The following is a 17500-nucleotide window of genomic DNA, read 5'->3' as shown; positions in this document are numbered from 1 at the left end:
GTACATTATGTCACAATCTAAAAAGTAAATCGAGCAATGACGAACTTGTGGTAATTGTTTTGTCAAGTGGAATATCTCGTCACTTACTCTTTTGAGAGTTTTTTTATTTTTATTCTCCATAACCGCACCTTATTTCTTTCACTAAAATGATTTCTCATCGACTAAAATCTCACTTAAGAAAATATTTATATTCATTGACAGGTAATAAATAATCAAATATTAATTTTAAAAAAAAAACAGCGGTAAAAAGAAAAAGAAAAGAAAACGTCTGAAATTCTTTAACGACTGAAGGGATAGGCAAAGTGGCCCACCGACACCGCTGCTCACACGACTAGATATGAAGTGAATAGAAAAGTGCCAGAAGACAATAGAGAATAAAAATTTTTCGCGGCGGTGGTGGGGTTTGAACCTGCGACCTTATTGGTACGACAACTCCGCCTGGCAGGTGAGAGCGTGGCTCTACCGTGTGAGCTATCCACGAACACAAAAAATATTCGTTTCAAACTCAAAGTCATTACTAGATCCCTCTCTCACCCACTTCTTGAGACCGCCGATTCGTTCGTACACCACCATCGCGAATAATTTTGACCAGCAGTAAAGCTTAATAGCCAATATTCTCAACACAAACATATAACATAGAAACGATTGAGACATTGAGTATGCTCCGGTGTATGGGGTGAATTTTTAATTCAGAAAAGTGAGTGGAGCAGGCACTTATGTTGGTAACAACAAGATATGAAGTGAATAGAAAAGTGCCAGAAGACAATAGAGAATAAAAATTTTTTTTTCGCGGCGGTGGTGGGGTTTGAACCTGCGACCTTATTGGTACGACAACTCCGCCTGGCAGGTGAGAGCGTGGCTCTACCGTGTGAGCTATCCACGAACACAAAAAATATTCGTTTCAAACTCAAAGTCATTACTAGATCCCTCTGCTCACACGACTCTTGCTTATCTCTCAAATTTTCTAGGTCAAGTTCTAACCCGGAAATGTTTCATCTATTTTTGGCCCTGAGATGATGGAAATGTCTCAAACAAAAAGAAAATATTTCATCCAAGAACAGTGTCATGTTCTTAGTTGAAACAAGATGAAAAAGTGATATTTCAATGGATTGAATATGTATTTCGTGAAAGCCAGAAAGAGTGTTGATGAGCAGGATGCTAATGACCGTGAGAAGCCAAACCGGAATAGATATCAGCGGTCGGACTCTGCTCGCTTGTTGCTTCAGGCAGTCCCTCCGCCTCCGGCATTACAAACACAGACGTCTTATGAGCAAAATCAAGAGTTAAATAATGTGCAGATGCCTGGATCTGTTACAAATCTCGGTGAATTTCGCCCCGATGAATTACCGGATGGTGCTTGCTACCGACCTAAGAAGGAAATCCCTCTCAATGCCGGGAGACCGTTGAGCCCGGCTGCTCCCGGTGTGAGTACCTCTTCTGGCACGGGCACTGCTCAACAGCAACAAGTTGAAGTATCATCTACAGGCGACGAAAACAAAGAATGGTTGCGACCAGCTGAGGTAAATCTTCACGTTTAAATATAATTAGATGCAGTGGTCATAGTTAGATGTGCATGAAATTTTCGAATTGGAAATAATGAATGCCCATGCCATTTAATTCATCAATACAATTTCCGAATTTCACTTTCACTATTATTGGCAATCTTAGTTGCCATCAGTTACATGGAAGTAGGGTGTCAATTGATTAAGATAATGGCCTGTCAATGTAAAATAATGATTATGAATATACTAGTATCTTAGAACTTTGACTTAACACAAGTGTTAAAAAGCGAGTCTGCAAGATAATAGTTTTATCCCTCCCCTCACCCTCACCCAAATTAAATGTTATTGCCATTATTATTGTTTATGTTTTTCACGTTTTGAATATCATGCATGTTTTTCTTTTAAATGATTATATAATTTTTTTTAAAAGGCAAAGAGTTGATAAAGAAAAAAGGTAAAACTTTTGAGTAATTAATTCAATAATAATGCAAGCAGTAAGCAGAAGTAATCATTGCTGGTACAATTTGACATTCCTTTTTCTTCTATTTCTAAAACATTTTGTCATCTTTCTCTCCTTGCAGTACATTGGTACTTTCTCTGTGTCCGGGAGTGACAAGCAAGCCAGAGAAAAGCAAATGGAAATTCAATTACAGCAGATGAGGGTACGTTCTTTTAATCATAACCATTAATGGATGCTAACAGAAATATCTTGAAGTGTATGGTATGGGATATTTTATAGCAGTGTGGCTGGTGGTGATGGGGGGAGGGGGGATCCCTTGGCTGATCAAATTATCTATGCCTCATTCATGACATGCTTTAAAATTCCTTTGTGACTTAGAGTGATGATTGATGTTATTTCAAAATAATTTAATTTTCCATACACAGCCCTCTCCGGATAATCCTGGGATCAGCAAAAATGTTGCTATTAACCGAAGTTGAGTTTCCTGTCCACCATTGCAACCATTTACACAAATATGGTAAAATTAAACCAGGTGTTGTAAACACTGTTCTTAGTCCACCACAAACTGAGCAATCTGATTGAAATAAAAACCACATGGCGGCCCTTCCTGTATAGATTTTGACAAGCACAAACAGCTTTGAGGCAAGCCAACATCTTAGTCAGATTGGGTTCACTTTCGCTCTTTTGTTCTCAACATTTGTAAGAGTAAGAGTCAAAGAGATTAAATTAGCCGTGATGAGAGACATTAAGCTCTCGCCAAACTAGTTGACCACAATGCACAGTTGTTAAATCCCAAACAAAGGATATCATTGCTCAGTCTCTCCTAACAAGAGTCATTTTCTACCTCTAATAGCCACAGATACTGGACAAACCTGCATTGCAAAGCCCTGCCCTCTTTTGTCTCTAATAGTAATAGAGTGATGACACGCTACTGTAGCATTATAACCCACATTAAACTCTTGATTCTTCCACCTGTCATGATTTCACCCATGATGAGATTTTGTTTGATTGATTTCTTGAAGTTGTCTCTTTTTGAGGTCGAACATTTGTTGCGATTAACCGAAGTTTGTTGCAACTAACTGGTAGCTTTTATATAGAATTAATTCCATTTATTTTTTAATGTTGTGATTAACTGAAAGTTGCTATTAACTGAGTTGCAATTATCCGGAGATGACTGTACTTTTAAGGATAAACAAGTTCTGTGGTGATCGCCTAACTGCTAGGTTATCGGGAAGCAGAGAAAAAAATGAGCACTCAAAGTTTGTCAAGAGCAGATTGATCAAAAATGAACATTTATATCAATCATATCAACTGATTAACATTGATCATTGATCAATATGCTTTTCTTTACGATGCTTTGTTTGTTTCCTCAGCCATATGTAATCTAAATTCAATTCCATAGAGTTAAAGTGTCTTGCAAAACATCCTTAGTGTACCAGCACACCTAAAGTATCTGTCACTGTCTATTGCTAGGTATTCATTCACTTATCCTGTATTTGGGGCTAGTGTGTTTTAACGCCTCACCTAAGGTCATAATGACATGACCAGAATTTTCTATGTGGTCTTGTGGTATGACACTCCCCTTTGGATTGGATGATCCAGGGTTTGAGTCCCTCTCTGAGCGGTGCATAATTGAGTCCTTGGAAAAGGTTATTTACTCACAGTCTCTGACTGTACTCCCCTATAAAACGAGTACCTGGCTCCTGCCAGCGTTGTCTCTAGCGGATAATGCGCTATCTAAATGCTCAAAAAAATTTTCTTTTTTTTTTTTCTGACCATTGCTACCTGCCTGATCATCGACTTTGCTCAACATCATTTGATTATATTACAAGACAGCATATTACTCACACTGAGCACCCAACATTTTTACAGACCCGATGTTGCTGTTAGTATGTTCAGATTAAGAATGAAGTCTTTACCAAAATAATCGGACAGAGAGAGAAAGAGTGTGTGTTGAGGGGGGGGGGGGGGGGTATGTTGATACAACATCATACCACGGAACAATCATACATGCCCATTAATTTCAAACATCGATGCATCATTCCCTGAGAACTTCAACTTCATGATTCACACCTCAATGTCAAACCAATGATATTCTTCTGTAATGTCGAAGGTCATCTCTATGGTTCATTTTTAGAAAACCAGGACGTACATGGCCTTGTGGTCCAGTCTCTGTCACTTTAAGAAAGAAAGTAGGTGTTGAGTAACATCAAAAAGCCAAAGGCAGTGGATGCGTGTGTAATTTCAAAAGCTCTTGCGAAATAGCCACAGGGCCCTGAATATCGTGAGAATGTGTCTTTGATTGGAAGGAGCATACTTGACTTACACTTAACTTTTCTGGTTACCAACCACTGACAATTGTAAGACATTGGTTGGAGAATGCATGGAGAGAAAGCATTTTGAGGGATGGAGAATGGGATTGCTGGAGAGAGATAGTTGGAAAATGTTTGTAATGAATTGATAGTATAACTGGAAAGTGTTATTATATTGATGTCAAATAAGACTGACCCAAATAGGGGGTAAATCATTACTGAAAAGTAATACAGTGAAATTCCTACCTTTTCTTTTTAGTTTTTTTTCAATTGCTGAAGTTGCCTTTATAGTGGGAATAGGTGAAATACGCTTTGAAAAGGAGGCATTTGGGGTTTGTAAAAAAAGAGAATATTCTGTTTTACAAAATTAGGTGGCATTATAGACGAAAGGGACATCAAGACAGTATAGGCTATCACCACTGCTTTGAGAAGAAAATAGCTAAATAAGATGGAAATGGTTTCTTAGATGTTTATGAGAGAATTTAGATTTTGTTGCTGAAAAAATGTAATTCTGTGTCCTCGACTGAACAAAGTATTGCATTTTAATTGGATTAAAGGAATATGTATTAATTTAGAATATTGTCGACCTTATGTAAAGGACTTAGATTGGTAGTAATTGTAGTAGTAAACCCTTGACTTTGTCAACTGTAAATTTTAATAATGCCCTCTTACCAAAAAAAAAACAAAAAAAGAGAGAGATTGCAGATTTGTTTTTTATTTTTAAAAAATTAATATGTAGTTTATTTACTTTTACAGGGAGTTATCACTGTTACACCTGTCCATTTATTGATTTCGGCAGATGGAGTGAAAGTAATGAACATAAATACAAAGGTAATGTACATGTTTTTTTTTGTTTCTCTTTTTTGTTTTATCATTGTTATGTGCACTGTCTTGATCATTTCCGTTTTAAATAGTCTGTGTTCATTTGGTTATTTGTAAAGTTCTAGGAACATATTCAAACAACTTTTTGACCATTTTACCCAATGTCGTTACTTCTCTATAATTTGATATTGATTATTATTTCTCACATTTACTATTACTATTATTATTATTCTATTATTATTATTATTATTATTATTATTATTATTATTATTATTATTATTATTATTATTATTATTGTTGTTATTATTATTATTATTATTATTATTATTATTATTATTATTATTATTATTATTATTATTATTATTATTATTATTATTATTATTATATTATTATTATTATTATTATTATCATTATTAATTTATTTTCAATATAATTTAGTTTGGGAAATATTCTGTCCACTTTATTTGCCAGACTTCAATTATGGAGCACTCTTTGAAGAGGATATGGTATGCCACTTGTGATCCAGAATTTTGCCAGTTTTCCTTCTTAGCAAGAGAACCCAAGACGAGTGCTGAAGTGCAATATTGTCATGCTTTTTTAACAAAAACTTCAGAAGAGGTAAATGTGTTGTTTTTGGGGGGTTTTTTCTGTCCTCGTGTAATTGCAAACATGCCATTTTCACGGTTGTTGTGTGCCTTTTTCCAATCTCATTTAAGTTACATGTGAAATTGTATGTCTGTTTTGATTCTTAAGCAATTAGATTGAAATTAATTTTGTAGTGTACAGTATTTTAAAGGGATGGCCCTCTTATATATTTTCTTCTACATTGAAGTAATTAATGATTGATTATATACATTTTGCAGGCGCCCAATTGTTAAATCAGCCAAGTTCGAATTTTTGGTTGTAATCATAGTTGTTCTGTTTCATATTTATGGAGTTTGAAATGTATTATGCCTTTTCATAAAAATGGTCATTCATCAACTTTTCTCATATGGACCAACTATTAGCAATTTGTTGGAATTCAAAAACTTACAAATTTTAAACACTTTTTTATTTATTTATATTTTTTTTGGTTGCAAATCCTTTAAGATAAATATGATGTTGAAAACATAGTTTAGAAAAGAAAATCAGAAAAAATGAAGAGTAATAAAAAAAAATTAAGCTTGCTTTTCTCTAGTGCAATATCCACTAAAATGTGCTCAAAGCTCCTAACATAATGTGGTGAATTTCTTTATATTTTGTGGATTATTCAGGCTGAGGAACTAATCTCTTTGATGGGAAATGCATTTAAGGCAACAGTGCCATCGTCATCGTCAGGGGCCTCCACAACGGCCACCAAGAAGCCACCAACATTCCATGAGTTAATAGAGCAGCAGGTGAAGATTATATTTATTTTGTTTTTATGGTCGTTGTTTATTTTTCCATTTTTCCATTAGTAAACAATGGTGTAGTGAATTTTTAAAGAAAATATAGTTGAAAATTTGGAAGTTATTTCTTACTCATGGGAGACAATTAAAGAATCCAACTTTTTTGCGCTTCTAACTTCTAAACTGCAGGAGCAAGCAGTTCAGATTTTTAATAATGTGTAGAGCATTTCCATGGTTTTGCTGTGGATCTGCGGAATTCCAGGATTTTGGGATTTTCTTTGAAATGTTCCGCTGTTTTTGCAGTGGCAAACCTTTTTCTATGAAAAGCACTTAGGTGGCTCCACCGTAGATTGTTGAAAAATTCACCATCATGTCTTGTGTAAAATTTTGACACTTGTGCTCAGTTGCATAAATTTTGGTGACACTCGCATTTTTATGACGACAGCCTGGACAGGGTGACACCAAATGTCAAAAGTGACACAATGCCAGTGGTGTCCTTGGATGAATAGGTATTGGGTAGGGGATTAGAAAAAAAATTGAAAATCAGTTCATAACTCTCTCTCTCTCTCTCTCTCTCTCTCTCTCTCTCTCTCTCTCTCTCTCTCTCTCTCTCTCTCTCTCCCCCCCCCCCCCCCCCCCCCCCCCCCCCTCCCCCCCCCCCCCCCCCCCCCCCCCCCCCCCCCCGTCTCTCTCTCCCTCTCTGTCTCTCAACCACTCTTCTATTTTCATGTTATGTTTTTAGAAGTCATCTTGACATAGAAAGATAAAATATTACAAAAAGCAAGGGTGATGATCGACTTTGTTCAAATTATTTTTAATTTACTATTTTTCTTTTGTTTAGATAGAGATTATGTCTTGCAAGTTGTTAGATATTCATGAGTCTAATTTATAAACTGCATAAACACTGGGTTGCAGTAACATAGCCTTTGAGCCAAAATATTATCATCTCTTAATGTAGATAGCAGTATGAGTAATATTAGGAGCCTTTAAAATTATTTTCTGGAAAGGGCAATTCATTAGATATTTACAATAGAAGTATATTATATAATGCTACATAACTATCTTATTGTAGATGTAATTTTTGCATTTCTGCTTTGGTTTGCCTGATGGACCGATACATTTTCCTCCTTTCTGACAAATTGTCATTACCATCACTGAATTTATTTTCATTAGCAGATAATAATGATAATAAATGGCATTGGTATAGTGCCTTACCCCAATTTCATCAGACTCTAGGCGCTTTACATTCTTTAAATAAATAAGTATTAATTTTGTTTAAGTATATTGGTCCTAACATTAATTAAAATCTCTGTTTCTTCATCATTCAACATTAATTTGTTATGATTCATCCAATTATTAATTTCAATAAAGCAACTTTCAATCCTATTTATCAATTTGCTTAAATCAGTAGCATGAACTAAATCATACATTTGAGACTCATCTGCATAAAAAGATATAGATCAAATAGAACAGGGTACCTGCTAGACTTCTTTTTTTATTTTTCAATATTCATTCCTGCCCGTGATCACTTCCAACATAGTCGAGTCACGTGAAATAATGTGCTGAAAGTGTCTTACCCAAAGACACAATGCTGGGGCAGAGTTTTGCAATCATTATCATTCATCATTTGACTGACTATGCTCAACATTGCTTCGACTTATACTGCTTGCCCTTAGTCATGTCTTGAATATCCAGAAATCTCTGAAATCTGAATAGGTGAAAATTTTTGATCTTTCTTTTTTTACTTAAAACTCCAGTACATTGGTCAGCATTGAAACTGCCAATCTTTATCAAATTGAGATGACAATTTACTATGCATTTGCGGGCATGCCAGTAAAGCATGCTCTTGACTAATTGGGATGGAGTTTTTGGTTATCAGTGCATGCGTTCTCTCTCCAGGGGTTGTTCAGTGCTATTTATGTAGACAGTGATGGTTTTGGTTTCTTAACCTAGTGTTTCAAGTTGCGATGTGAAATGTGTTCCCATGGTTTATAATGAAGCTTTGGGATAAGTTTTTGGCTTGTTAATTTTATTTTTCCAAGAAGAAGTAATCGATTAAAAGGGAACTAGCAAAACAAACCAAAAATATAGGATAGAAGTGGATACAAAAAAGACATTCATGTCAAATCAATACATTGAAAAAGGATTATAAAAAATGAATTGAGAAATTAAATTTATTGACCTCTTTTTGCAGTGTCTTGGCAATGTGATACTGATATTACAACAAACTGGTTACAATGGAGGTTTTCAGATTATGAAAGCATTATCAGAGCTGTCAACCAAAGAAGGCGTATTATTACACTTTTAAAAATCAAATTAGACTTTTTCATTGCACATTACACTTTTTAGTTGGCATCAAGATAGTGTGGGTAATTTAAGCAATTTTTTCTTCATCCTGAATCTTGTCTCACTGAAAACGGAATTTAAATTGATTGTAAACTGGGATTTGGCGGGTTCCATAATCTAGCTGTGGAATAGGCTTGATATAAGTTTTCTAGTTGATCTTATTCCAGCATCACTGTAATCGGTATATTTATTTCTTCATCCAACTCGAGTTGACTACGGAAGTAAAACACTGATGTGCATGATTTCTAGCCGGCCTTTGTTTTTGTTTGCAAATTGTCTTTCGAAGTTGAAGTGAAAGCCCATTTCGTGGATTAAAACGGAGCCTTTTTTGAAACAAACAAAACATTAAATGGCAGACATGGAGAGACAATTATTCTGTAATGTTCAAGGGAATAGTTTTTTTTTTCTGAAAAGGATTCGACTTAGCTTTTTGTGAGCTGTGCTTTTGTCATAACGGCATTAATGCAAGTGATGCTTTTGACATTTAGAAAACAAAAAAACATGTGAGCGCAGAGAAAGTCACATTTTTATCATCCGCTTCCAGTTTATCTTGTTCTCTGAAACCTAAACCAGGAGATGATTTCAGCATTTATCGGGTAGAAGTAGCCTTTACCAAATTTATTGTGGAGAGAAATCTTCCAATAGCAATTGCAGATGTTTGTGGTGAGTTGGTGAGAACCAGGTTTCTCAATTGTGAAGAAGCCAAAAAGTATCAGTGTGCCAGGACAAAGACAGCTGCTATAATTAATTTTCAAAATACAAGAAGGGAGCAACTGTAAATAATTTGAGCAAATACAATGTGTTTTCTTTGAGCACGGAGGGTGGGAATGATATTAATAAAAAACTATTCCCAGTCAGTGTGCACTATGCTGATTACACCTTTTTTCAATAAAAAATTACACCTTTTCTTCAGTTGGGGTTGGTTGCTCTGCGTTGTTATATGCTTGGTTCATCTAATTTTTATTAGATATCAGCAGATAGAGGAACTTACTGAATTTAATTTTTTTTTAAAATTATTGTCAACAGGTTCAGGAACAGCAAGCTAAATTTCGTGAAATTGAGAAAGAGTCCAAACTTGCCTTACAGAGGAAATTAAATGAAATTGCAACTCCTACTCCATTTTCTGAGAAAGTACAGCACAGGATGGGAGCCAGGCGTTTTTCTGATGGAGGTATGGGAGTTGTGGATTCAGCTTCAAATGTCAATAAGATATGGGTGAGTACAAGCATCGATGGTAGGGATATTTTGCTGATCCTTTCTTTCAAGAACTGTTAGCATTAGTCACTTGCTTATTTCTTTCATAAATATTATTTTACTGGACTATCAAGATGTTGGGAGTACATCACTGCCAACTCCTAGATCATGACCTCTCGTTTGAACATAAATATCAAATGTTATTGAGGTCATTTATTTCTATTGTCATTTTTGTTTTTTGAGAGGATACTTATTTTGACATTATTCAATGATAAGAATGTTAAGAAATAGCACCTGTAGCATCCACTCCTTGACATACGCAATCAACAGATCAAACACAAAATATAGGCAACAGAGCTTTTTCCTCAAGAACCATAAAGGAATTGAACAATCTGCCAGAAGAAATAGTGTCAGCAACAAGTTATGAACAATTCCTGGCTGCTCTGAGCGCATAAACATGGCACTGCGCTTGCCGCCAACATGATGGCACTGGCTCTCAAGTAGAGAAGAACTAAGAATAAATTAAAACAATACAATTTTAGCCTGGCTGTCTCAGCTTGACAAGTTGGACAGTATGGTAACAAAAAGAATGGCTTTGAACAGAAAAAATGCTCCTTAGTGAAACCTCCTATCAATGCTAATTCCTTATTTTTTCTTGAAGCCAATTTATTATGTCCTTGAGTTTGTATAAATCACATTTATAGGCTACAGACAGCTTCTATTACTCTCTTCTTTTCAATTTTATCACAGAATATTATACAATTCTATATAATTACTTCTAGGGTTTTTGTTTTCTGTTGTAATTTATTGATTAAAATTGTATCTCCAGACTAAACAACTTCTTGGAAACCAGGTAAACCAACATGCATCAGAAAACGGAGGCAATTTCAACGCTAAAAGCATTAACCAAAATGTTAATCGCCGAAGTGAGATTCCAGTTCATCATACGAGTTCGCCACAATCTTCTCCTTTCAAACGTAATTCTGTCCCACCTCAATTCAAAGAAGTGAGTTATTTTTTTGAGATTTTATGTAGTTCTTTCTTTATACTTAATGTGATGTATAACAAATAATTATCAGATCTCTTTCCAGTTTTATGATTGGAAGTTTGATGCTGATCCTGGTAGAATTTCCAGAATCAATATATACATTTACCTTGCTTTTATAAATTTGACAGTAATGTACCTATTGTGTATATGATAATATAGTATTCTTGAACTTCTACGTTTGGAGTTTCGAACAAGTTACCAATACAGCTGCACAACCTTGGGATTACATACATGCCGAATCATAAAAATGACTAAATTTGAAGTTTTCAATTTGGCAATTCTGGGATTATGCATTGAGAAAGAGTTTGAAATGTTAAATGCAAAAGTTCAAGAATACTATTCTTATACCCCTTCAATGACCTCATCCATATTATAGTCAAATTTGGGGTCCGGATAGCTTTCGCTTCACACGCAAAGGGACCAAGATCGATCCTGGGTGCAGTCGAGTTTTTTTCCAACCCCCTTGTCCACCCAGAAGTAGATGGGTAGCTGGGTCTGTTAGATCTGGTGGAAAGTACTTTGTGATAGACTAATGTCCTGTCCAAAGGGTAACAAGCAATAGCTGTTGTCCGTTTCACGCTAGAGAAACTGTGATAAATTTGGGATCAATGGATCTTACGGCTCTGAATGACTACTTCTATAGTAAAATTGGGTTTTCCCCAAAACCAAGAGGATTTCATAATCAGTATTTAAATCTATACAGACTGCTGATAATCTATCAGAAATCCTGCCGGAATTGCACATTCATCGATTTTTTTATAGTTACTTTGATCAGATGGCTCTTTTTATTTCATTTTCATTTTTTCACAAAGCTGATCTGAAAAATGTATTATATTTTCCACCTGTGATAGAACTAGTGATGTATCAAACCATCCCTTTGTATGAAGTCAACTCATCTCCTTTTATTAACAAATTTCCCTTTTTGCAAGTTATATAAAAAGGGCTGATCCATCCCTCCCATTATCTTATGAATGTCACTGTTGTAATACTTTTGTCAAGTAAGGGCACGAGTCTGTTCAGACAAGCATTAAAAATGAGTTTTCTGTACCAAAACTTAATGACCCGATATCAGTTGATAGGGCTTAGTTTCCATTTTTGGTAAAGTCCATTTTTTTAGTTACCCTACTGTCCACCTAATAGTGATTGGGTAGCTGGATCTGGGTGACGGAAATTAAAATTTGATAGACTAACATCCTTTACAAAGGATTGCAAGTTTGTGACTGTTTATTTAACTCTGTGTGTGAAAACATGCTAAAACTGTAGCTTCATGGACCTCAGTTATAGCCTTTTTTTTGCTGTTGCCAGGGCATTCCAAGAAGAAATAATTATTCCATTAGATAAATGCATTAACGCCAATCACTCATTTTGTCCAAATTAGCAAATATCAGGTTACTAAATTTGCTTAAGATAGAAAATATAGAAGTGTCTCAAGTTTAAATCCAGATTCCCCCAAATTACACAATTCCTAATACAAGCATCCAATCCACCCTATTGTTTTAGGACTGGGAAACACATTTTTGGGGACTCGTTTTAGGATCTGTCTAGTGTATAAGACGTTTAGACATAATACCCTGAAATCAAATGCAGTTATGCATTATATTTCTTAGTTAAAATTTTCTCAATGCATGGTTGGTGCACTTTTAAGGGGTAGTTGAGGGTTTCTTGATTTTCTTATTTGTCTCAGTGTGTTATGGAAAATGATATAATAAGCATTGAACAGCCCAGTCTTGTTTGTGATACCATATGATGAGTTTCTGAAAAAGGAAAAAAATTGGAAAGGCTTATTTTATCATATCAGTATTATTGTATAGCAAGATAGGGGTCCTTTGTCTCTCATCGTACTCAGGTGTAAAATGAGAACCTGACTGTTAACAGCGTTGTCTCTGTCCGAAAAGAATTGTAATAGATATGTAGAACACTTGATTCACAAGCAACTGATTGATCTTTTCATCTTGGTAGTCTTTCTTTTTTTCTGATCTCAATGTTCACCTAGCAAAAAAATACTTGTGATAGATGAGTGTCCTCAACAATTGGTAGTAAAGTAAAAAAAATTTAAAAATTGAGCTTTTATATAGGGCGATATTCACTAAACGTGCTCAAAGCGCTTTACAAGGGGTCCCTGGCCAACAGCAACATTTAACATGTAGGACAGGACATGATGCCTGTTCTGCAATATTAAAATTTTTTCGGACAGAGACAATGCTGTTAACGGCCAGGTACTCATTGTTCACCTGAGTACGGTGAGAGAATGTGAGTAAAGAGCCTTCTCCAAGGACTCAACTATGCGCTGAGCACGAGGCTCGAACCCAGGACCTTCTGATCCGAAAGCGATTGTCATACCACTAGACTACATAGCCGCACAATGTAATGGTGCAATCCATTTCAGCCACGAAAACATGGATAAATTCTTTTTCCATTTTCATTATGGGTCTGAAGTACTTTATTTTTTATTACAATTATGACCAAGGTAATGTAGTGTGTGTTTATTTGATTTGTCCTTGATCAGAACATTATCGGATCCAGTCCCAGCAGTGTGCCTTCATCCCCTGCCCACCCTTTATCAGCTCAGGCCATCAGGGAGTCTTTGGGCTCGAAACCATCCAGCAAATTTAAAGGTAGGTTGGAATAGTATTTTTTTTTTTAAATGGAGAAAAGAAAGGAGAGATCATGCAATTTCTTTATCGTAATAATAATAATAATATATGCTTATGCAGCAAAAATGATCTCCTGTACCATGAGTTTTAGGTGCTTTTCCAATATTATGAAGAAATTTAGTCAGACGAAAACAAATTCAGTTTTCATTGGGGGGGGGATTTAATATTAAATGCAGATTTTAAATTTAATAGAAGGGTCTTTGAGTTCCTAGTAACATAGATAGAAAACAAACTGCCAAGTAAGCCATTTAGGTTAGGAACCTTAAATGTGGAAATGCTTTCTCTTCCATTGTTTGGTTTTTGGAACTTTCAGTTGTCAAGAGTAACTTAAAAGATCATAAGTGAGTGGCTGGCTCAAAAACAGCTGCAAAACTGTAGGAGATATTGTGGTGCTGTTCCTTGGAATATATTTAAAGAGAAGATTAATAAAATTTCGAGCTAGTTAAACGTGTTGTTTTGCATAAGATGTACCCGTAATATTTTTTCAATTGTTTAAAAAAAAACATTTGATCAGTCATTAGGCTGTTATGGGATTAATGATGTTCTTTCTTAGACACCATAATAAGGAACATAATTTTGATTTGTTTTTCTTTGCTTTTAACAATTACAATTTTTATTTTTATTATTATTATTATTATTATTATTATTATTATTATTATTATTATTATTATTATTATTATTATTATTATTTATTATTAATGTTGTTGTTATTATCGTTATATATTTGTTTTAAAAATTCACTCTCTCATTTCATTTATTCTGATTAGAGTGAAGATAAAAGAGAACAGACTTTATTTAAGCCAGAATAATGGACACTATATTTATATAGTTAGTTCTTAAATAGTCCTTTTTACTTCGAATTGCACCAGGGGTAATGGACAACACAATTTGTGATTTATTTTACTGCTTTACATCCGAGATTTTTTTTTTCAGGAATCGTTTATCATTGTTCAGCATGTCAATTAATTTTTTTGATCTACATATTTGTATGTTTCTGTTTTGGGTTTGTATGTTTTTATTTTCAATTGTTTGAAAAGGAAAAAACATCTTTTCATTGTGGGATTTTCTCCATTATCATTTAGACTGGTGGATAAAGGTTATAAGACCCAGAAAGCAAACAGTGTATCCATTCGTAAGCAAAGAGCAACAAAGGAAATCATTTCTTTGTCATGCTATTATCTGTATTACTGGTAATTGACTTATTTTAGATTTTTATTACAATGAAAGATAATTGGGGCGGATATTGTTGTTTTCTATAAATTTCAACTCATACCTGTATTCTGTTTTGCCAATTTCTAATTTTACTCCTTTTTTAAAAAATTCTTTCAAGGTTCACCGGTGACTGCTTTAAAAAATGAGATAGACAAAAGACTTTTGATCGATGAAACTGCTGCTTTTCCAGTGCCAATGCCAGATGTCCAGTCCAACAATGTAAGGAAAAGCATTGTTTAAACGACACCACCTTTTTACTGTTACCTTTTTATGATATTAATATGTTATGACATACTTTGTTGCTATTGATATCCTTATGGTTACGTTTTATCTGTAAATTTTGTAAATTTATTTGTAACATGCATTGAGCATTACACATTGATGAAAATGCGCTATATAAATGCCTTGTATTATTATTATTATTATAATTATTATTATTATTATTTTTATTATTATTATTATTATTTTTTTTATTATTATTATTATTATTATTATTATTATTATTATTATTATTGATTGATTGAGAATAAAAGAATATTCTACAATAAATACAGGGTAAAGGAAGTTCATGTGGTTATCAACGTTTATTTTCTTGTCTGACTGGGTGAAAACTTGTAAAAAAAAAAAAAAAAAAAAAATTTCAATTGTTTGGGTTGTAATGAATTAATTTTCAAACAGTTTTCAAACAATCAATTTTTTTATATGGGTCTGGTTATTATAAGAAAGTAATGGCATCTGATTCAATAACTCTTGAAAAACCTATTGGAAAGAAAATATTTGTATTAAATGAAGATACATCAAAGTTATAAATTCAGTTCAGGTAAATTGTTATAGCCTTGGAAGCTGTGTTTTACATGCATTGTTTATAACGAGAGGTTCGAAATAATGGTTAATTTATGATTAATATCTTAATATTTAATGTTTAATACTGTTTATCCTAAGATAATCAATTATCAATCGAAGGCTTTCTGGGATGGCACCTGAAAAAAAATAAAGCGGAAAAAAAACAAACAAAAAAACAACTGATAAAGACTGGAATCAAACGTGATTTTCTTTTCAGTTTTACCCTCCCCCCCTTTTTTTTTTTTTCTAGCATCAACTATCTTCTCTCTTCCCATATAAACCTGATAATCTGATTCTGTTACCACCGTAAAACAGTGATCACTGCATCATCTTTACCTTCTATACTTACTATGTTGTATTGTGAAATACGGAATGATAGGTACATGAAGTGAATTTGGAGTGCCTATGATTTTCTCTTTGATTTTGAAAAAGATTTCATTTGCTCTTTATTTAAACTTTTTTCAAAGGCTGTTCCCTCCAAATCTTCCATGGCCAATCGACCTTTACCATCTCCTCCAGAGGAATCCGCCCAAGAACCAAGGGGAAGGACCAGAACAGGTACTATTTCATCAAAAAAAAATTAGAAAGAATATACTTCTATGAAAAATCACAATTCATAGAATAAAAAGTCCATACTCATCAAATTGAAGCAAGTAATGTTAAAAAATAAGGCCATATATAGCATTCAAATCTTTTTCTTCTTCTTCCTCTTCTTTTTCTTCTTCTTCTTCTTCTTCTTCTTCTTCTTCTCCAGTGACAATCGAATTGAAAAATCTTCAAAAACTAGCGATAATAATAATAATAATAATAATAATAATAATAATAATAATAATAATAATAATAATAATAATAATAATAATAATAAAATTACTGATAATAATGATAGTATTGATAATAATGGTAATATATAATAAAATATTCTGTTTTAGGTCGTTCCGGTGCTGATGTTAGAGTGAGAAGGAGTCTTGATGACAACAACTTACCTGGTGGACAACCTGATGGACAAGTCAGGATGCGTAACTCCCCACGACGAGGTCAGGCCAGACCTATGAGTGAGATCGCTGTTGGATCATCCTCGGCTGCCTTCTTTCACCAGCAACGTCAGTCCCTCTTGCAAAATTTTGCATCTAGTTTCAACTCACCAAGAGAACTTGAAGCAGCTGCAGCAGCTTCTGGGTCACCGTCAATTCCAACCTCTGCCAGTCAGGATAGAATAAATAATATCAGCCAAAAGAGAAACAGTTATTGTGGGAATATGTATGTACCGCCTCCAAACATGCCCCCACAGCAGCAAATAACTGACCCATCCAAACTTTCAAATCATACAAATTCACCAAGTAAAAACCAGCTTCGTTCAGGAAAAGTAGTTGAAAGAAGGGAGAGATCTGGAGGATCGGATGGTGGCAGAAAACGGTCAGATCCCTCTCTACCTCCATTTGCCCCACCACCACCACAGCATCATCAAGCAATGCAACAGAAGCAAGATGAACCAGAAGTGTATGAAGAATTAGTAGATGATGATGGAGAGCATTCTGGGATGCCTGCTGCTGGTGGAGTAGGAATGGATATTCTCCGATATCAAAATGGAAGTCCTTTCTATCAAGGTGATTATGATGCCACTGGAGGAGCTGGAAGAGGGTGAGTCATTTTCTTATTTTGTATTGTTTCATATTCAATCTGAGAACCTAAGCTATGATTGTGGCTGGGTGGGGTTCCTGACCTCCCATAGTGGGCAGGGAG

At 34.6% G+C, this 17500-nt stretch overlaps 1 protein-coding gene across 1 annotated transcript in view; it reads left to right on the top strand.

The window, feature by feature from the left end:
• Positions 1 to 968: 968 nt before the first annotated feature.
• The window catches only part of LOC144971003 (uncharacterized), a 46558-nt gene continuing 30026 nt past the window's right edge, over positions 969 to 17500 (top strand). Inside the window, exons 1-11 of the mRNA XM_078911281.1 lie at positions 969 to 1520; positions 2084 to 2164; positions 5031 to 5105; positions 5568 to 5714; positions 6350 to 6472; positions 9836 to 10024; positions 10833 to 11009; positions 13558 to 13666; positions 15036 to 15136; positions 16228 to 16318; positions 16690 to 17398. Of these exons, the coding sequence (XP_078767407.1) occupies positions 1116 to 1520; positions 2084 to 2164; positions 5031 to 5105; positions 5568 to 5714; positions 6350 to 6472; positions 9836 to 10024; positions 10833 to 11009; positions 13558 to 13666; positions 15036 to 15136; positions 16228 to 16318; positions 16690 to 17398 (2207 nt within the window). The 5' untranslated portion in view covers positions 969 to 1115. The remainder of the gene's footprint in view (positions 1521 to 2083; positions 2165 to 5030; positions 5106 to 5567; positions 5715 to 6349; positions 6473 to 9835; positions 10025 to 10832; positions 11010 to 13557; positions 13667 to 15035; positions 15137 to 16227; positions 16319 to 16689; positions 17399 to 17500) is intronic.

Source organism: Berghia stephanieae, chromosome 4 (genome assembly GCF_034508935.2).
Source record: "Berghia stephanieae isolate SIO BIC M18660-M18661 chromosome 4, UCSD_Bste_1.3, whole genome shotgun sequence".
Lineage (NCBI taxonomy): Eukaryota > Metazoa > Mollusca > Gastropoda > Nudibranchia > Aeolidiidae > Berghia > Berghia stephanieae.
The sequence above is the reverse complement of the archived record's forward strand: the minus strand, read 5'-3'. Positions and strand labels throughout refer to the sequence as shown.